This window comes from Bactrocera neohumeralis, chromosome 6 (genome assembly GCF_024586455.1).
Source record: "Bactrocera neohumeralis isolate Rockhampton chromosome 6, APGP_CSIRO_Bneo_wtdbg2-racon-allhic-juicebox.fasta_v2, whole genome shotgun sequence".
NCBI classification, from domain to species: Eukaryota; Metazoa; Arthropoda; class Insecta; order Diptera; family Tephritidae; genus Bactrocera; species Bactrocera neohumeralis.
Window position 1 is genome coordinate 39823042 of NC_065923.1, and position 21474 is coordinate 39844515.

The following is a 21474-nucleotide window of genomic DNA, read 5'->3' on the forward strand; positions in this document are numbered from 1 at the left end:
AAATTTTACGATTTTTTATTGAAATAGTTGTAATCGAAAAAAAATCCTTCGTCTAAGTCTTTAAGAATTGTATCTCAAAGACGTGTGTAAAATTTCATGAAGATCGGCTGAGTAGTTCTTGAGAAATCTTGCCAACCGACTTCAAAAAATAATTTCTAGAAAAACGCGTTTGAAGACGGCGCACTTAGCCTAGCTAGCCTCGAGCACACAAGTTTTCAAGACTGTATCTCCGAAACTATTACTCGGATCAACTTGAAAATTTAGTACATTGTTCTAGAATTTAATAAGACAAAAGAAAATCGAGTTTTTGAAACCCGTTAATCCATGTAACTCCTTAAAAGTGCTGCATACAATCCAAACCTGGGGCTGAAAGTTAACGTTCACCAAAATGAGCCTTATATGCACATTATATACGATGAACGGATATAAAAGAATCCAGAATTGGGTTAGCAACATTTTATTGAGACACAAAAGGTTTCGCAATCACAGACTAGCTCTGGGTTCATGATTATCCCGCGAAATCAGATTGACCCTCCGCAACTTCGTTTTGGGTATTGCAGTAGGCTAAACTTCCACTTATCCCGAACTGTCCTCAAAGAAATTGAATGGAATGGAAGGAATGAAATGGTCAGTCCACAGATAACCTTCATAGGTGTACATTGCCGAGTAGTTGGAAGATCTTATATAAATTATAGACTATTTTGGAACATACTCTGTACAATGCTTTAGTTTGGATATTTAATCAAATATATCAGAATATTACTAATGACATTCCCCTATATCGTTTGCATAATGATTTCAACTGACAGGTCATAAACCTGATCTGAATTTGCGATAAACGTCCTGAATTAGATGATTTTACATTCACCTAAACTGACACTTGGTTTGGTTTTTAGTTTGGTGGAATCATCGGTGTCCGTACTTCTTTCGAAATTAAGCTGATGACGCCGTTACTGTCAATGGAGAGCGGTATAGATCGATGATAACCAACTGTTTATCGTCGCAATTGGAAGAAGTTGGTCTTGACAACATCAGGTTCCAACAAGATGGTGCTACGTGCCACATAGTATGTGCAACAATCGAATTATTGCGAGAAAATTTTAGAGATTCGATTATTTCAAGAAATTGTGATATTGAAAGGCCTCCAATAAGTGTGTTTTAATAAAAATAAAATACTTCTTGTGAAGTTATTGGAAGTCACTGGCCTTATGCAACAATATTGAACTTGCTATTCATTAGGCCAATTGAATAATATTATAATCAGAACATAATTGTATCGATTCTACTTCACACGAAAAATTAGATTTTCCTTAACAATTAATCTGTTTTTTCACTATTTTTTATCATATCACTCTTATTAAAAATCCCGGTATTTCAACATACTATACATATTTGAGTCATAACCAGCCACAGTTAATTTGTCCATGTAAAATGTTCTTATCGCTATTTGAATATAATTAACCAAAAGTAAATAATCACTATATAAATAGTGAGTTCATACTTATGTATCGAAATTACCTGTCATTGTGGCTCGATTCGTGTTACTTGGACGTTAGCGATTGGCACAAACGACTGGTATAAATACAACTGACTGGTATAATTAATTAGTGTTAGAATAACAAGTGGTTACAGCTCTTTAATCTGGTATCTATATGTTACCTTTCTTTTATTGAATTCAACTCAGACAGGAAAACTGCTAACTGCTTCAAATTTAACAAACTAAGACTTGCGCACTTTTAAAGAAAATGTATTGTTATTGTATAAATTATATTTATTTATTTGCTAAAAAATAATGGATAACTTCTTTTTCTATTTCAGAAACGTGCTAAAGGAGCTGAATTACTAGATCAAGTCTTTCAATTCTTAGAGCTATCCGAAAGGGACTACTTTGGATTGCTATTTCCTCAGAAACCCGGTGATGTTGTTGTAAGCAATTATTTTATATAAAAATAATAATAATTCATTCTAAAATAATTACAACTCCTCTCCTTACAGCGATGGGTGGATGCGCATAAGCAATTCAAAAAGCAATGTAATAGCCTCGCTCTAGAAAATGACGCCATTCAAACGTTGGAATTTAGAGTTAAGGTAAATATATACACATTAGGGTGCTTCAAGAAAATTTTTATATTTTTTTTCAACTTTACCCCCTCAAATGTTAGTGATTGTTTTTTAAGTCACGTAAATTAATTGTTGAAATTTTAGTTAGAATGAAAAAACCAACATTCCTATGCTAAATGCATAGGAAACTAAAAAAAGCGACCCCTTAGAGTTAAGCTACAGCCCCTAAGAGTTGAAAAAAAATATCCAAAATTTTTTTTAAGTACCCTAATACACATTTATGTGAATACTTAGATTTTATTTCGAGTAAACATTATTTTTGTGGATTTTACAGTTTTATGTAAGTGACCCCAGTCGTTTGCAAGAGGAATACACCCGGTATCAGTTCTATTTGCAAGTAAAACGGAATATTCTACTGGGAAGATTGCCATGCTCGGTCAACACGCAATGTTTGCTTGCCAGCTATACGGTCCAATGTGAGTATCAAAATTGCCGGCTTTTATTTTGAATACAAATTTACACTGCAGTTATAATAAATTTGTATGATTTGTGTCTCTTCAGCCGAATTAGGCGATTTCAATCCAGCCGAACATCAGACTGGATACTTGAGCGATTTGCAACTGTTGGTCGAACAAACGCCAGATGCCGAGCGAAAAATATCCGAATTACATAAATTGCATCGTGGCCAATTGCCGGCTGATGCGGAGTATAATTATTTGGAACATGCGAAACGGCTTGATTTATATGGCATCGATTTACATAAAGCTACGGTATGTGTGTGTAGAAATATATTTGCATTATGATTAAATACAATAAGAATTATTTATACTTATTGAAAAAAACTTTTAAATCTTTTTTGCTAAATATTAGCAGATCTTAGGGGATTAAAAATAAAGTTTTATTACCATTTTTTTTAATGTTCGCTTACAAACTTTTAAACTCGACCTACTTGAAATCCATATTACTACTAAAATAGTTAATTTTTTTACTGCCAGACATTTTCAAGTACATCGAGTGTTTTTGGAAATCAATTTACCATAAAATCGAGAGGTTGACCTTCTTCTGTATTTAAGAAATTAGAAAATACTTTTTTTTCAAAATTATTACTATACTTATTTCAGGACTCTAACGGTAAGGAACTTCAGTTGGGCGTATCGGCGGTTGGGCTATTAGTCTTCCAAAATGGTTTGCGCATAAATACTTTTTCCTGGTCAAAAATGGTGAAGGTTTCGTTCAAACGAAAAGACTTTTTTATCCAATTGCGTAGGGAACCGGTAATTAGTAATCAAATTTATTTCAATATTTTCAATTTATTTATTGAATTGCTTTTAACGGATTGATTAGTCGGAAAGCTATGACACTTTGCTGGGCTTTAGCATGACCTCACATAAGCATGCGAAAGCTTTGTGGAAATCTTGTGTGGAACATCATTCCTTTTTCCGTCTAAAACGACCGCATCGACTACCACGTTTTCTAAATATCAGTCTGGGCTCGAAGTGAGTACAAATATTACCATTACGTAAAATTAATATACAAATATTTCTTTTGTTCCCACCAAAATGCCAGATTCTATTATTCGGGCCGCACAGAGCTGCAGGCGGTGCAGGAGTCGAAGCAGCGCGGCGTTGTGCATAAGGCATTTATACGTTCGCCGAGCAAACGACTGATAACCGCTGGCTCTGCTGTTGCCACATCACCGTTACCGTTAGGATTGATTAACGGTACCAGTGGTTCCGATAGCAACGGAAGCGTGTCTCATAACGGTAAAATCACCTCGTCCGCACTAATAAATCATACGTCCATTTTGACCATTACGAAAACGAGCCGTCCACACGACAATAAAGTAACCTCGAAGCAGACTGAAACAATGCCTCGTAAAGCTTGGGAACAACAGAGCGATGAATACGACATACAGCTGTGAGTGTCAATATATATTAACTCGATTTTTGATTCATAGAAATTAAATTCTTCTCAACTTTAGGGACACTGGAATTATAGCTAGACGATTTGAATCACCTATACCGCCAGCGTACAGTTCCGGTAGTCATAGCCCGATATTGAACTCAAATATCGCGCCATCACATATGGGTCCAGCGATTACGACTCTCATAAATGGAAATTCGTCAACAGCATTGGATAGCGGCAGTGATCTGGTTACCATACGCTTACAGTGTGATGAACAGGGTCGTTTTGGTTTTAATGTTAAGGGTGGCATAGATCTCGGACTCCCTGTGCAGGTGTCCAAAGTGGTACCGAACACCCCAGCTGATCGCTGCACGCCACGCGTCTGTGAAGGAGATGAAGTCGTTATGATTAATGGGCGTGATGTTGTGGGTTTGCAACATGACCAAGTAGTGACGATGATACGTGACAGTCGCAGTCAACGAGGTGGTGAACTTTTGCTCACTGTACGTCCAAAAGCAATGCGCGCTATAATGTCGGAGGAGGAGCCATTGTATCAATATGTTCCAGAAAACGATGAAATCGGTTCACATTCAAATCTACTAGACGGCGATGCATTATTTACGCAGAGCTTATTGTTGTTGAGCGACGGTTTAGCATCTGGTGCGCTTTTGGCACAATACGAACTGATGTATCGCAAGAATCCTGAATTAGCGATTACAGAGGCGCGAAAGCCTGAGAATATTGCTAAGAATCGCTATCGTGACATATCACCATGTAAGTGATATACATTTCTTATGTATAATCTTGCACATAATTTTAATAACATTTTTCTTAACTCACTAAGATGACTGTACACGTGTTTCACTTGTAAATTCGATGACTGGCGATTACATCAACGCAAATTATGTGAACATGGAAATACCAGGCGGTGTAGTGAATCGTTATATTGCCACACAAGGTCCTTTGGCCAACACCACAACCGATTTTTGGCGGATGGTGCAGCAGGAGAGCAGTCATTTGATTGTCATGCTGACTACAGTTATGGAGGCGGGACGCCAGAAATGTCATCAGTATTGGCCAGTTACCGGCGATGAATTGCACTTGGGAGACGGTTTTTCGGTTAAGTGCCTCAGCGAGCAGGCGGACGAAACGGGCAGCTTTGTATTTCGTGAATTTGTTTTGTGCGACAAACGTACGGGTGAACAACGGCACATTCAACACATGCAATATTTGGCTTGGCCCGATCATTGCGTGCCCTCCGATCCGAATCTCTTTATTGAGTTCACCGAGCGTGTACGTGTGGCACGTAACAAAACATTGTTGCAGGAAATCGAAGAGAGTCTAAAACAGGTGCGGCTACTAGACGCCGATGCCGATGAAAATGGCGGATTGATGAGTGAACGCAAATGTGCTGCCAGCAATGGTGTTACGCCGGAAGATGAGAACCCTGTTTCGACTAGTGTCCATCAGTAAGTATTCAAATATTGTTAAGGACAAAGTAAGCTGCAGAAAGAGAATTTTAAAAAAGGTGACATGTTATTAATAATGATTTCTAAATCATATTAGGAGTTGAGTTGCACAAAAGGGAGAAAGCGAAAAAAAGATAGGCACTGTTTACAACATACTGACTTCCATCAATAAATTTGTTTGGAAGTGGATAACCTAAAAAGGTTCAAACAAATAATCAATCTATGTATAAATAAAGTTAGGATGCGGGTGGTACTATAAATAATATGGAAATATTTTTGTTACAATGCTTTCGTGCAGAGACAGAGCACTTATTCTCGATTGATTGCGTAGCTCTCGGGAGAAGTAGCGAAATCCTTAAATCCATAAATATGAGTAGGAAATGCAAGGTCTCTCTTGTCTGGAGCAAAATTTAAGTGTTCTGGAAGATTAAGCGATCCGTATAAGCATATTGCTCTTCAATCGCGGTTACTAAAAACTTGTTTACACCTTATACGCATATTTTTGTGCATTAATTATTCCTTCTACAAGGTGTAGGGATCGCAAAACATGGTATGAAAAGCAGCCCCAAATTATTTATATTTAAGGAAACTTAATTTTCTTTACTACCAATTATCCTGGAACCGGTAACTACCTGAATGGCGTCAGGCGTCGTCAGACATAATATGTTGCCAATAATAATAATTTTGATCACAATTTTCGTACTTTTTAGCCCAAATATTGTGCAGCCTTAATTTTTTGTGTTAATTGCGGCTTTTGCCGGTTTATGGTTTCGACACTTAAATCCACTTGGTTCAAATTTCGTATCTACACTCTTTTAAAGCGGTCGCTTAAAATTACCCGCCGCTGTAAGTTATCTGTTCTCTCAGTTGATTTTCGAGGACAATCCGATCTCTTTTTACACTTCAAAACATTACTATTCTCTTTATTTTGTAAAAGGCGAACAATAGTTGATTCTAATTTCCAATTCTAGCTGCTATTTGCTGGGAAGATCACTTTTCTTCATCCAATGCCAATTTTTTTAAGTTTACAGTTATACACCTGAAGATAGTCTACAAAAGTGGTGGTGCGATTAAAATCAATTTATTCTTTACCATTTTATGCGATAAGAAATTCATCTTTGAAGGGTATTATGTCTTCAGTGCAGCCGAAGTTAACGTTTTTCCTGGTATTTATTAACCTGTATTCTTAATACACATTTTTTTGTACACTTTATTATCATACAATTGTACTATATTTATGTGTATGTAATACTTATATAATTTCAGATGCATAAGTGCTGCAAATCCACCTGTGATAGTGCATTGTTCAGCCGGTATTGGACGCACTGGTGTGCTTATATTAATGGACACGGCTTTGGCGCTAATGGAAATCAGAGAGCCTGTGTATCCACTAGATATTGTGCGTACAATGCGCGATCAACGTGCCTGCATGGTGCAAAATGTGGTAAGCAATATTTGTGGCAAAATATTTTGAGAACTTCGTACATTAATGCTTTTTCAATTACTTTTTTCTTTGCAGAGCCAATATCGTTTCGTGTGCGAATGCATTTGTGCTGCATATATGAAATTGTCACGCTCCAGTGCCGCCCTTGATGATATTGACGACGATTAACAATAATTATTGAAATAATAGTTAATAAATATTATACCATACGTGCAGACATTTATATAGCAATGTATGCTGTTGAAATATTTTGCTCGTTTTACACACTTATACTGCTTACGAGCATAAAAGAACGAAGAACAACATATACTTTACTTATACACATACAAAATATATTTTGTCCAACCATTTAATGTTTCAGAGATAAGTCGCCCGCGTCCGTAATAGAGTAGCGCGTGCGACCAACACTTACAAGCTCGCGCTGATTTTTTGCTATCCATTTATTTGTTTCTATTGTATAAATATATCATTATGTTCTGCGCTTCAAAGCGACAATTAAATACATAAGCTCGACCTTTCTTGTTTCACATTATCTAGTTTATTATTAAGTAAACGATTCTTCGTATGCAACGACCAATGTGCATTATAAATGCGCGGTTTTGTTAGCTACATACATACACACACACATAAATGTATGTATATTCATGTAGACCATTTTTGATTTGATCATAAGTATGTTGGGTTAGTTCGTTGGATCATGTAGCGCACCATCCAAAAAGTGGCTATTCGTTCACAATTTTATTTAGTATTTTAAATTTATAGCACTTCTGTCATTTTTTCACTTCCCAGCTGCTTATTGATGCCTGCGTCTCACCCATTTATTTGTGTAATGTATTATATTATTGGGCAAATTACGAAATATGAAAGACAATTGAAAGAAAAAATGAATTTACACGTAAGTGCTGCAACGCAATTCTAAATTTTATTGTACCATATGTGAATGCTATAAATGCGATACATGTAGGCATATGCGCAATATCAATATATAAGTAATAAAAATTGTAAGACAAACTTAATTTAAGACTTGACACCGCATACAACCGATTTGATATATAATACGCGTGTGCTATTGCGATATTTGGTAATTTAATCATTTAGAAATATTAACTCCAAAATGTGTTTGGCGAATAAACCCATTAGGCATAATTTTACTCTATTACGAAACTTATCAATTTAATAGTATTGTAGCACCAAATAAAATATTTATTGTACCCTCGTATTCACAATTATGGCAATTCAATCATGTCCAAGCGTGACTGAATTTATTTTAATACAAAAGATAATAAAAAGTCCGCCTAGATTGAAGATACTTTGAAGTTTTATTTTATTTGTCAATCAATTTGTGTATTTTTCCTAATCATACGAGTTTAAATGTTAGCTTGAAACGCTGATATTTTGTTATTGCATTCAATTAGAGGTTTCATCTGTTTCAGTGATTTCAGTGACCTCATTGGTTTGCTCAGCGCTTTCGTATAATTCTATTTCCTGCTGCGCTTGGTCAAGCTCTTCGCATAGTTTAGCATATTTCTGTTGTAATTCTTTTTCACGTTCCATTTGACGGCGTACGTCCTCTTGTAACGACTGTAAGCAAAAATAGTTAGATTTGTATGCGTTCAATAATGTTATTAAACTACCTCTAAGCGTCGTGGTATGGCAACTGCTTCCTGTTCTGCCAAAAATTTGAAAGTTGACAATGCTAAAGAATTCTGCTCGATTTGATCGTAGGTGTCTTGCAACTGTTTTATCATAGCCTGTGCTCGCGCTTGATAGCCACCTGTTAGAATTTTTAGTTTTTTCTCTATTTTAGCACAACGTTTTGCTTCCTTCGCCATGTGTCGTCGGTTTTGCTCCAACTGTTTCTCGGCTGACTCCAAGCGATCTTTTTTGCTGGCCAAATTAGCGCGCGTATAGCGATTCTGCGAGGGCAAATAGAGCACTTGGCCTAAACATTCTTGCCACACTTGTGAATAAACATCCATTGGTAAGTCACCGTGACCCATGCCCTCTTTAACAACATCCATTTCTTCCTTGATAAGGTTTGAAGCCTTCTCCAAATCGGGTTTCTTAAACTCTTCGTATGGATTTGATTTGAAGTAATTTTGTAATTGTTCAATTTTGTTTTGTGATTGACCGGGCACGGGGTCCTTTACAGAGTCAAATAATAGCATTGTGATCATTTCATGCTTTATCAGTTCCTCGGCTTTCTGCATGTCAGTGAGATTTTGTTTCTCGGATTGTGGTCGTAAGATCTTTGTATTCACTTCAGTTGGTCGCGGTAGTTGTCTTTGTATGGCCTGGGAACGTTTCTCCAATTCGCGTTGCCGTTTGGCATTCTCTTCAGCGATTGCCCTTGCGTCAACATCAGCTTGATCCTCCACGACATTTTCTGATTTCGTCTCGGTGGGTTCGTGATCGTCATGCTCCGGTACAACGATTTCGTAATCATTACGTGGGACAGGCAATGTTGCCAATCCTTCACGTAAGGAGTGTTTCAGTTGCTTTTGATAATTGCGATATATTGCAGGCGTTTCGCCGACATTCAAATTATCCTCGGGGTTGATGCTTAACTTGTCCCTTACTAAAGTGGGCGTTTGGCCCACAACAGCATGCGGTGTTTTTCCTAGTGGCACAAGAGCATTGGACGCAGGGGTAGCAAATCCAGGCGTATTACTATCGCCGCCACGTTGTGTTCTAGTCAATGAAAGATATATTTCCAAATAAATCAAGAGGTTCACTGTGTGAATAAAATATAAACTAACCTGAATGGAGTTGCTATTACGGTATTGGGTGTAGTAATCGAGGCCGATTTTGGTAATGCCCCCGAGAAATCCGATTCGTGTAATGGGGTATTGATACCACCTTTTAAAGGCGTATCAACGTGTGTTAGAGCCATCATATTTTGTGCCTCTTGCATTATGCGATCTGTGAATGGTGCTGGCGTGCGAGGCGTCGCCGTAACTTGTGGCGTGATAGAGTAATCAGCTAAAAGTGCATCTGTGGTCTCGACACCACTTTCACCTGCTACTTCTTTGGCAATTTCACTGGCACGACCCAACTTAACAACCTGTTGCAATTCGTGATCAGATATTTGTGGTTGAGGGAGTACCAATTTAGAGCGTTTCCTTTCAGGTTCTAAGTTCTGCAACATGGCTAGTGGCATATCATTTTCTTTGCGCTGCTTCAGTTTTTGTTTATCTTTCTTTCTCTCTCGTTCCTCCTTTTCGGAGCGCAATTCACCATCAAGATCTTGTTGTCGCATTTTATTGAAATCAGGTCCTTGTTTATCGACGTTCTCTTCAGATGTGTCATAAAAACCAATAGCCGGACGTTTCTCAAATGGAATCTCTGCATTGTAATCAATGCCTTTGATGCGTTTTCTATTACCGCTACCAATACCCGCAGCACGAAGTTCTCTACGTTTTTGCAATGCTGCTAACCGCCGTGCTTCCTCCAATTGTTTTTCGCGAGCTTTGCGCTTAGCTTTTTTGCCTTGGGTATTGGCCAAACGAGCGCGTGCCTCTGACAGCATCTCCAATTCTGAATATAATATAAAAATAAGTATTAAAGAATATAATGAATTCGCTAAACAAACCATCTTCGTCCATGTCTTTAGGGTCTGGACGTGCAGGTTTAGTTTCCGGATTTGGATCAATTTCACCCGGTTTTAATTTGCGAGGATCATCACCACCATCTTCGCCATCCTCTTTGCGCTGCGCTTGATCACTTTAATGAAAAAGGATTACTAAAGTAGAAATGATAGCTCTGTATATACTTACAGAAGATATTCGTAGCGCTCCAAGCACTGTGCAGCAGTACGACCTATGATGGGAGCGATTGTACGCCATTGGGTTGGCATTAATTTCGCCAAATGCAATAATTTCTCATCTTCCTCCCGTGACCATTCTGTTTTTTTAATACTGGGGTCTAACCACTCGTACCAACGTGCCTTACATTGTTTGGCTGATTTTCGGTGCAATAGTGATGCTATACGAGACCACTGATTTTTGCCATATTTCATAACCGCTGCTTTCAGGATTTCATCCTAAAGTTAGGGACATGTTAGAAGTGGAAATTTTAAAAATTTTGCATGCTTACCTCGGTGTTTCTCCACACACCTCCCTTTATCATTATTCGTGGCATGATTGCTGTTGATATAGACCCCTATTTTTTAATAAATAAAATTACTATTTAGGGCAAAATAAATTATTTTAGCAAAATAACAACGAAAAAGAAAAGTTTACACCAGTTTACGCGATTCTACCCAATTGCCGCATTGAAATTGTCAAAGTAGACATGGTTGTATTCAATGACAGTGACTACACTTAGTTCGTAAAGTGATCAGACAAATGTTGAAATATAACAAAGTTATGAAAATTAATTTCTTTTTATCGCAAATCAAATAGGTATAGCTGTTTAGATATTGTAAAGAGATTATACATTTTTTTTAATTATATAGAGTTTTAACAGATTTATATTTGATGTTTTTATTTAGAATTTACAAAGTTAAAATGGTTAATGTTTGTATATGATTTTTTAGCAAAATTAAATAATGTTGGAACTATTACATTGTTTTGGTAAAAACATAAAACTATAATTCCACTAATCTTTGTATAGTTATTCCCTACATGTCGATTGCTGCTTAAATCATTGGTTTAACACGCAAGAACTCTAGTGGAGATTCCTGTTAAAGTTTCTATGAGCTTCTTTATGCCAAATACATAAAACTAAACGAAATTCATGTATACGTTCATATCTTGCTGAAGCAAAGGATTTACGAGTCCCCGGGCATTTAACGCTAGGCTAATACTTTCAATATATTGAAGTTTATTTAGTTTTGGTTATTTTTTTCTTGGTATTTATTAAGCATTTCAGTGTAGTTGGTAGTTCAAAGTAATCGAATAACCATTTTATGGTTATGTTTTGATTATGCTTCGTTACACAGCTGTTTCTATGTTTGTTTGTCATTCAGAAAAGTTGAAGATTAAATTGTGAACAGGAAAATTTGTAGAAAAATTATGAACGAAGGAGTTATCTCCAGCTACGAGCATTTAATTGGTGGTTCTGGTTTGGTGAGCCACACTACAGAATATTAAAATACAATGTTATTGTTATTACTCTAACTATATTGTAGCCGTCTGACCTAGCTATAGAAATGGCAGCGGCCACTTCGATCCACGCAACTATTGGAACGGATTACCATAAAGAGATAATACCACAGGAATCACAAAATCAACATGCACGGTCTTTCCACCATCCGTCGACATATAATAATTTAATTGGTGCTGTGTGTGACGGTACTACGCAAAATATAGGTGCCGCACAAATGAGTTTTAATTGTAATAATAATAACAGTGCAACGTATATAGGTAACGGCTCGAGTAATACTGCTTTTACACAAATACCATTCGTTCAAATTCACACGACGGATGTGCAGCCACAGAGTGTATTTAATAGTACAAGATTTAGAAGAAATCTCACTAATAATAACCAAGAAGAAATAAAAGCTGAACCAATAAAGTCGGAAAATTCTGAAAGTGCCAAAGAACGAATAAATGGAACTCCCACACCACCAGTACCTGTGCAGCAGAGAAATGAAAGCCAAACTTCTAAAAATTTAACTCAAATTGAGAAAGTAGTTTATGCGGATTTAGAAACTACCCGTGAACCTTCGGATGAAGTCAATGAAAAAAACACAAAAACATGCACAAAAAGGGGAACATCGTTTACATTTCCAAATATTTATAAATGCCAGCATTGTGCTTTTATAAGTTTGACCGAAAGAAGTTTACAACTCCACCTCAATTCCAGCTTTCAAGGGACCTCCCGCATATGTGAAAATGCCATTAGTCGAACGAAACTACCATGTCCAGGTAAGGTCTTGAATCTGGAATTCCTCTGCTTTCTTATTATGACTTAATAATAGTTTAACTTTTTTTAATATTTGACTGTATGTAGAAGTAATATGTTTAGTTCTTTTATGATACAAAATATTATTTTCTAAGGCTACAATATCTCAAAATATTTTCCTGAGCGGACTATATACAAAACTATCAAAGACAAGGTCTTGCATGAAAACTTTATTTCACGAGATATCTTCACGATTTGGCTTAGATAATTTTCTAAGGCAACGCTACAATATCTGAAGAAATTTTTCATATCCGACTACTATAGCATATACACAGCTGCCTTACAAACCGACGATCAAACACAATTTCTTGTATAGAAAACTCTTTTATTCAACAAGATCTCCTCATGAAATTTTTCATCGATTATTGTCTAAGGCAATACTATATCTCCGAACAAATTGTTAAGATCGGATTTGTATAGCATATAGCTGTCATACAAACCTGACCAAACAAAATCAAATTCTTACGTGGTATTTATTTTTGAAGGGTAGTACAAGACAAAGTTAATGTTTTTTTATAATATTTTGCTTGCAAAACATATGTATATATACTTAAACTGTAACTAATATATTATTCCTGGTTTTAGGTTGTGACAATATTTTCTACGCTTACACGGTTGTAGAGACTCATTTACGAGAAGACCATTTAATGTCCGAAGAAGATATAACAGAACTAATGCAGACTATTAAAAGGAATAACCAACCTTCTGAGCAATCGAACACAGTTAGCAACGTAAAAACATCTGATTTAGAGGGTTCCAATGACGCTTTAATTAAGGGAACGCAACGCCGAAGTCGGATATATTTGAAGAATGTTGAATGTTTGCGGGAACCGAATAGAGATCCGATTGAGCAACAAGATAATCTAATTAATGATAGCCTCTTTCATTTTGAAAATGATGAATGCAATGCACTCGAAAACATTGGCAGCATTAGCATGGAGGAGCAGGATCTTATAGGCATGCTCACTAATGGTGAACCATTATTTCACAACAAAAGCGACAATAATATTGATAATATCGTTAATGAAACTATAGCGGCAACTATAGAAACAAATAAGTCAGTAAATCCACAAAAACAAAAAATTTCCATTAAGAGTGTTGATGTACTACGTGAGCCAGCTTTGGCGCGTCGTGGTTATGAGTTGCAACCATTCGGAGATTTCATTAGCGTCTGCAATGATTTAAATTTGCACGTACCAAACAATAGCAACAACAGCAATAACAACGAAAGTAACTGTGATAACAGCCACAGTAGAATAAATGACACGGATGCGCAATATAGTTATTCCGTGCCTTCCAATAGAGAACCACTCGTTGGTAACAATGGCGATGCTGGCATAGCTGAATTTACGAATGAATTCGAAAAACCAAGAAGACCTAAAATTTACATAAAAAACGTTGATATACTTAAAGAACCAATGACATTTTCGAACAATGTCAATGCTCCATCTATAACAGAGTCCACTAACAACGTAATGAATTTCAATTTTATGCAACCAACAATACCACAAACGGTGAATTCCTATCTAGATACCGTTGATAACCTAAACGCAACAGTGCCACCTTTTAATGGTGGCATGTCACAGCTCCCGCTTGGCACCATATCAGATCAATATCTCTTCGATAGTGGAAGTGGGAACTTTTTAGTAAACAGTACCACCACCGTCTCAGATAACTACACTTATGGCAATGAGCAAACTACAGAAAACTTCCTAATGGATTCTAATCGGTTTGCTGATGCGATAACACCAATGACCACTGAACCTACACCGTCACCTCCTACCATGAGTACAACAGTAAGTCATAATAACAACTGTACGACAGATGCTCAACTTACACAAAACGCCAATGCCATTGCAAATGTACAAAAGCAGAAAATTTTCATAAAAAATGTAGATATTCTGAAGGAACCACAGTTCCAAGAGCCACGTGGCCTACTACATTTGCGTACCGTCGACGAATTAAATTTAATGAACCGAAAAGACGTTGAAAACTTAATAGCACCGAATTTGGATGGGAATCAAGCAAATCTAGTTGAAGAGGAACTGAGTGATAACTTTGCGCGATCGAATAATGCAAATGGAGAGTCTTTGTCGGCCATTGATAACTGCAATACCAGTAATTTAATTGACGCGATATCCTATGGCTGTGAAGGATTTAAATTGAATGAGTTTTCAACACAAAATGGTTGGCACGATGACTATGATTTGGGTGACGATATTAGGGAGATAATAACGAGTACCATGGCGCCAACTTTATCCTCAGCTCAGAAGACTATACACGATTTGGATACACCACAAATATCGCTGATATCGATACCAGATATGGAAGAGCTCACCGGTACAAGTGCTGAACTTAATGTCAGTTCAGAGTCTGTAACAAGCGCGGACCCTACAATGACATCGACTGTAACACAACAGCAAATAAGTACAAATTTCACTTTTGAATGTGAAATCCCCTCTGCAGAAAATATTAGTCTTGAAGAGCCGGTTTGTAACTCTGAAAATTTAGTCAATACCTCTGCGATCTGTAATGAGGTTATGACGGAACCTCAAACAGAACCTGAGTCGATTGATACAGCTCGATTAGAAAACGCAGAAGTACTAAAACAGGAGCGCTTGAATCAAGCCACTCCTGGAGAACATACCGATCAGGCGTCTACTCAAAAAAATAAGGCAAACAATTTTGATGACATTCCACCGCTCACACCAATGACTTCAGCTACATATGCTGTGAGCAGTAACTTAAATACCTCAACAACTATTGTTGCTCCGACTGGTTTACCGGTGCCGCCACTTGTACCTATGTTACCACCAAAAGCTATAACAACAACAAACGTTAACACGCCTGCGAATTCAACGGAACGTGGACGCATTTATGTAGCGAATAATCTAATGCAAGCACCCAACGCTGCGACAATGGCGCAAACACCAAAGGCACAAACACCAACGACCAAATCTCTTAGTACGAAGAGCTTAGACAAACAGCAGACCAAAACACCAATTGCTGTCTCAGTAACGGGCGGCACTTCGGTACGTGGCCGCCCGTTTGGTTCGAATCGTACTGGCGTAACGAAGCTTCGTAAGCAACCGCTTAATGAAAACGGAGCTGGCGTATACCTGAAGTGCACCGTAACAGGTTGTGCCTTTCGATTTAAAAAGTCTAGCACGCTAGATTACCATATAAAGTGCCATAGCAGGTAAGGAATTAGGCTCCTAGGTTAGAATTTTGATTTTTTTTTTTTTAATATTTTATGAATTTCATTGCAAATCCCTGACTTAAAATCCATTACTACTCTTATCGGTCGATATTGTTATTGTTATTTATTATAAAAAAGTAACTTTTTTATTGCAGTGAATCTCCACCACAGTCCATGGCATGTCCTGAATGCAAAGCACCGTTCACCAACTGGAATTCGTTGCATACACACCTCTGGCGTACGCACAAAATCGACATGGAGCTATATAGCTGTGAACTGTGCAGCTTCAAAACACCCATATACTCACGGTTACTAAACACACATTCCAAAATTCATTATGACGAACGCAACTATAAGTGTGACCAGTGCGAAAAAGCTTTCAAGAATACAAAGCAATTGAAAAATCATCGTCGTTGGCACCGCAACCATAACAAATCCACAACACCTCCATCAGCGAAGCGTGAAGTTTCCAAAAAATCAGATGTATCAGCTTCCGAAAGCGGCAGTCCAGCGCTATTGCCGCCAACAACAACTAGGGCAAGCACATCTGATGCCACTCAAGTACCTGTAAACGCAGCGCGTAATTTTTACAGATGCAAGGACTGCGAAGCTGTTTTTTCACATCAGAAAACTTTACGAGAACATCTGTGCAAGAACGCCGCCGCAGCAATACAGTGCGAGGTGTGCGATCGGGTGCTGACGTCACGCTCCTCTATCAAGTTGCACATGCAAACGCACGAGTCTTCGCGGCGTTTTAAATGTAACGTCTGTGACTATTCTGGCAGTGATCACAACGCCTTTCGACGCCACAAGATGACACACGACAATAATGCGAAGATGTATGCTTGTGCTCACTGTGATTACAAGTCAATACAAAGCGTAGCCTATCAGGTAAGGGATAAAAACTAAATTCCTATTGTTTGCCACGGCGTTCTTTTAGCAGAGCTTTAGGTTGGACCACATTCGCGCCCAGTTCCAAATTAAAAGCATTTTCCCAGCTGATATGGCATAAAATAATAGCTGAAAAAACATTATTGAAATTAGAACCTCCGATATTTTGATAAAAATTTGTGTTCAATTTGATCGTTACGCAGACCAGACCGTCAAGGAAACGGTTTTGCTGCTGGGTCCATCATGAACGTAACCTTTCCTTATTCTAACTCTTTTTATTTAATTTTAATATATGTATATTAGCAAACTGTATTTATTTTTTACAATAATTTTCTTGCAGAAACATGTTCAACAAAAACATCCACAAGTGGCTGATTCCATCGTTTATAAGTGCAAAATATGCACATATGTCACCATAAATAAGGGTTTATTCGACGTGCATCAAGTGAAACATGAAAAAAAGAATGGCAACATTGAAGCAACCGCTGCACTTCCTGGTGAAAATGCAGGCGCGGAAAAGACAACAACTGTAAAAACGAAGATAAAAGTAAAGAGCCACTTATTACTGACCACTTCGACAGATTCAACAATGGAATCTAATGAATTATGCTTCGATGCAGTAACTATGCCGTCATAGTCGTAACTTCATGTGGTAACGTAGAAATGTTGCCATAAAAAAATAAAATTTCTAACTTTGTATTTACTTTTATTTGAAAAATTGATGAATTACTGTAAATTCACTATGAATGTTTGTAATTATGTAAATAGTTTAGGTTAATTAGTTTTAGGCTCAACGGCAATGCTAAATGCAAACTTAGTTTTCAGAATATAATCGCGCATACTTTATAGAAAAGATTCAATATGGTCTCAAAGACTATAACAATAATATTTAATGGAACGTTAGAAAACAGCATAAAATACTACAACTACAACTGAATAAAATAGTTTGAATGATTTAAATTTCTGTTAGCATTGCCTTTGAGTACATTTATACTAGCCCTGTGGCATTTTTTCATTTTTGTATATTGTTATGTGTTTTTTAAGAAACTATGTAGTTAAGAGTGTGTATGTTTTTTGTAGATTTTAACGTGTATACACTGCGTACTGTATAATATTTTATTTGATATACTTATACAATATATGAGAACAGTAAGATATACTACATATGTATGTATGTGTGTAATTTATTGTGTTTATATTATATACATATACGTATGTATAACAATGATTACAAAATCGTCACTTCTTACTAATAGCTTAGTCAACACATCATGTCCCATTTGCTTTTAATCTATTTTATTCAACTAATTTCTCGCCATAGACAACTGGCATCTCCGCCTGTAGGCGCAGCAAACGTACATATGTTACCAAATTCCAATCTTCCGGATCATCATCATTCTCTGTGAAAGTCGACGAATACGAAACCAATTCTTGAGAGCCATCCATATCGAAGTCGGCTATGAGCATAGAGTTCTCCTGGTTATTCAGATCCGGCTGGCATACGATTTCGTTATGATCATTTCGACAGAATTGTATAATATTGCTCTGTGAGGTGTTTTCGATGCGATAATCAGCGCCGGTGAATATAACCAACATTACAGTTTCCGTAATCATATGCATTTTATAGTTATTCAGCAGTAAATTACTGTTACTGCTACGTCGCAGACGGGTTACATTCTGCTCAGCTAGTGGCAATGTGTAGGTGTGTCGCTTTTGTATGAGATGGTCAAATGCGCTAAACGCCTTCGTGGGGAAGTCATGTACCAGCTCTTCGTTGTGTAATTTATCATTATCACTTTGACGTTTTGTCTTATTTGATGTGATGTGATTCTGTTTGGTGGTTTTTGTGGCATTCTCCTTGCCAATGTGAGTTTTGGCCTTTTTGTTTGCAGTTGCGGCACTATTGCGCGCGTTGTTTGCATTGGCCGAGGCTTCATCCTTGCTTGTAGTTCGTAATGCAGCCTTAGGATTGTTCCAATTCCAAAATTTCATAACAAAACCTGACATTTCATTTTTGGTATTTTTGAAATGCCATTGTGCCGGTACCATGCCATACATTGCGGAATTGGTGAAGTTTCGCAGAACGGTAGTTTTGTTGCCGTGTGTCTCGCGTAGTACGAACGTGACGTTGCAATCATCTGGGCATTTGCCGCGATTTTCCACAATCAGTTCACGCCCACTGAGCGAGTAAATGTTGCGTTGCGCATCGGTTTCTTTGCGTTGGCCGTAGTGGCGGTGCTGCGCAATTTTGGAAGCGGGCATAAGTTTTTGTCCGGTTGCAATCGATTTATTTGTTATTAAGGCAAATAAATCTGCTAAACTTTTCGATCGTTGCGCTTCAGTATTATTGCGCCAACAATTGAATGTTACCTTTTGAGAATTCTCCAATTGCAACTTGTGCAACACATCGCAATCTTGCACCTTAAAGCCATCACCCATTGGCTTGCCACTACGGCCGGAGAGTATACGTAAGAAATTTCTCTCTTCGACTCGATGATTTCCAGCACGGAGTTCACCTTTGTGCACAAGATTGCGTGTGCGCAGCTCATAGGGTATGCTAGTTACCATTAATATCTCTAAAACGCCATCGCCATCTAAATCTGGCAGTATTACTGGGAAATCCAACGCATCTACTCTGTGTGGCGAACGTTCTTTGTAATGCCAATACCATTTGCCGGTAATTGGATCGATTGCGCCCAATTCACCAAATTCATCAAGCACTAAGCAATCGGAACGTCCATTTTGATCTACGTCGATTAGTGTGCAATCGATGGCTACCGGTTCGTCAGCCATTTGATCGTACCAGGCTACAGCTCCAGAACTACCAATTAACGATATAATGCCATTGCGTTTGCCGTTATTGTTTGTCGGGAAGAAATCATCACCGCGATACAAGAATATTAAATTATTTTCCCAACTGCGTAAGCCGCCCACCACGTGAACTCCGCCTTTCAGTTCGATCTTTGTGTAATTGTTGAGCCAATTGTGTGTTCGTATTTGATCAACAGGTGCGGGACATGATTTATTGCAGGGCACCAACCAAACAAAACCAAAAACAGCAAATACACATAAAAGCAACGAAGATATAAAACAACATCGTCGTGCCGGTGTCATAGGTTCATGTGTGCTGAGATCCTTTGAGCTGCCGCGTCCCAAAATAGCTACATTATCAGCATCAAGATGATTACGTTCGTCATAGTCGCTATTGAAACTTGAAAAACTGCTGGCCTGGTCATTTAATCCTATATCGGACATCATCACGGAACGAAAAGTATTTTGCATGTTGGTCGTGTAACTGCTGGGCCTTGGCTCCTGCCCCTGGTTGTTTAGTGGATTATTTCCTGAAAAACATGCATACGTTTTGATTAATATTAATTGGCCAAAGAATTATGCTTAATACAATAGCTAAACTAAAATTTATATTGATTATCAGCATAGGTTATAAGCAAAAAAATTCGTTAACTTCGGTTGCCTTGAATCCACAAATAAAAAGTCAATTTGTACTCTGGCAGCTAAATGCTATAATGATTCAATCTGAACAAGTTTTTTGGTATCCTATCATTCCCTTGGACAATAATTCATGTCAAATTTCGTGACAATATCTTGCTAAATAAAGAAATTGTCCTTACAAGAACTTGCGTTTGATTGTTCAGTTAGTTTGACAGATATTTCATCAACTAAAACGTATATAAATAAAACGGACATGGCAAAATCGACTCAGCTTGATATACTGATTATTTACATATGTATATACGCCAGTACACAAGCATAAAATTAGCTGGCCAACAAAATAAACTTCTTTATACAGTCTTGGACTTTGTCGTATCAACCATCCAACGAGGAGTAGCTACACGCCCTTTTCTTTTTTTTGGTTGCCCGAAGCATGAATAATTTCCTTTTGTTTGACCTAAACACACATCTAAATTAATATACGCTTTCGCGGTAAAATGAATTTGGCACAGATTATCGGTAATCTAATTAACTTTATATGAAAACTGCATGTTCTTACCTGTATTCGATGAATTAAGCGAATCGTGACGCTTAAGATGGGTAGTATTCAAGTCGTTCTGTAATTGGCGTAGTGCGAGACTTTTGGGAGGCTCCTTTTTAACAATACATCCGTTTTGATTTACCCGTTGTTGCTGGTATATTTTTTGCTTTGAATGTTTTATACTGTTGTGAATTTCCTCCTCTGACTCCTCGTCGGAATCAGTAATCACCTGGTTTAACGGTGCGTAGATAGCTTGATGAGGATATTCCATATGAAGCATTGTAGCTGCATTGCCCAAACGAAGAACACATGAAAATAGGGTGTTTTTGAAAAATCAATAAATAAATAAACAAGTTTGGAATTATGTTAGATTTTCTTCCAACCTGTTTTGACAATGACACTTTTTCATTCGGCAACCACATAGCTTGGATTAATGCATTTGAATTCACTAATTTGTTTAATTAAATATATTAGAGCTTCCTAAGAATATTTTCGGCTTTTATACCTTTTACTTCTTTAACGGTAATGCATAGCAATGCAATATAATGCAATTTCCGCGTAGAGGGTTGCTTTGCGATATGCAACAGCTGTTAGAAACAGAGTGCTC

The 21474-nt window shown here is 37.4% G+C and overlaps 4 protein-coding genes across 5 annotated transcripts in view; 2 read left to right on the forward strand and 2 right to left on the reverse strand.

Moving 5' to 3' along the window:
* Positions 1 to 8184, forward strand: part of LOC126763575 (tyrosine-protein phosphatase non-receptor type 4) — a 25731-nt gene extending 17547 nt beyond the window's left edge. The window contains exons 3-13 of the mRNA XM_050481215.1: positions 1819 to 1926; positions 1996 to 2088; positions 2396 to 2537; positions 2623 to 2831; positions 3183 to 3335; positions 3406 to 3557; positions 3628 to 3978; positions 4043 to 4740; positions 4811 to 5435; positions 6702 to 6879; positions 6955 to 8184. Of these exons, the coding sequence (XP_050337172.1) occupies positions 1819 to 1926; positions 1996 to 2088; positions 2396 to 2537; positions 2623 to 2831; positions 3183 to 3335; positions 3406 to 3557; positions 3628 to 3978; positions 4043 to 4740; positions 4811 to 5435; positions 6702 to 6879; positions 6955 to 7047 (2802 nt within the window). The 3' untranslated portion in view covers positions 7048 to 8184. The remainder of the gene's footprint in view (positions 1 to 1818; positions 1927 to 1995; positions 2089 to 2395; positions 2538 to 2622; positions 2832 to 3182; positions 3336 to 3405; positions 3558 to 3627; positions 3979 to 4042; positions 4741 to 4810; positions 5436 to 6701; positions 6880 to 6954) is intronic.
* LOC126763576 (cell division cycle 5-like protein) lies at positions 8180 to 11157 on the reverse strand. Its single transcript, XM_050481216.1, has 6 exons — positions 10975 to 11157; positions 10656 to 10921; positions 10472 to 10602; positions 9639 to 10416; positions 8514 to 9570; positions 8180 to 8460 (listed from the first exon to the last, which is right to left on the reverse strand). The coding sequence occupies exons 1-6, from the start codon at positions 11017 to 11019 to the stop codon at positions 8287 to 8289; spliced, it is 2451 nt and encodes an 816-aa protein (XP_050337173.1). The 5' UTR covers positions 11020 to 11157; the 3' UTR covers positions 8180 to 8286.
* Positions 11158 to 11847: 690 nt separating this feature from the next.
* Positions 11848 to 18059, forward strand: LOC126763572 (uncharacterized). Of its 2 annotated transcripts, XM_050481211.1 has the most exons (6): positions 11848 to 11948; positions 12011 to 12191; positions 12246 to 12749; positions 13372 to 15985; positions 16141 to 16876; positions 17217 to 18059. In XM_050481211.1, exons 1-6 carry the CDS (start codon positions 11895 to 11897, stop codon positions 17511 to 17513), a joined length of 4386 nt encoding a protein of 1461 aa, XP_050337168.1. In that variant the 5' UTR covers positions 11848 to 11894; the 3' UTR covers positions 17514 to 18059. The 2 variants fall into 2 exon arrangements, with proteins under 2 accessions (XP_050337168.1, XP_050337166.1); XM_050481209.1 differs by having other exon boundaries at positions 12011 to 12749.
* LOC126763577 (uncharacterized) lies at positions 17562 to 21410 on the reverse strand. Its single transcript, XM_050481217.1, has 3 exons — positions 21251 to 21410; positions 20886 to 21152; positions 17562 to 20217 (listed from the first exon to the last, which is right to left on the reverse strand). The coding sequence occupies exons 2-3, from the start codon at positions 21145 to 21147 to the stop codon at positions 18173 to 18175; spliced, it is 2307 nt and encodes a 768-aa protein (XP_050337174.1). The 5' UTR covers positions 21148 to 21152; positions 21251 to 21410; the 3' UTR covers positions 17562 to 18172.
* Between the last annotated feature and the right edge of the window lie 64 nt (positions 21411 to 21474).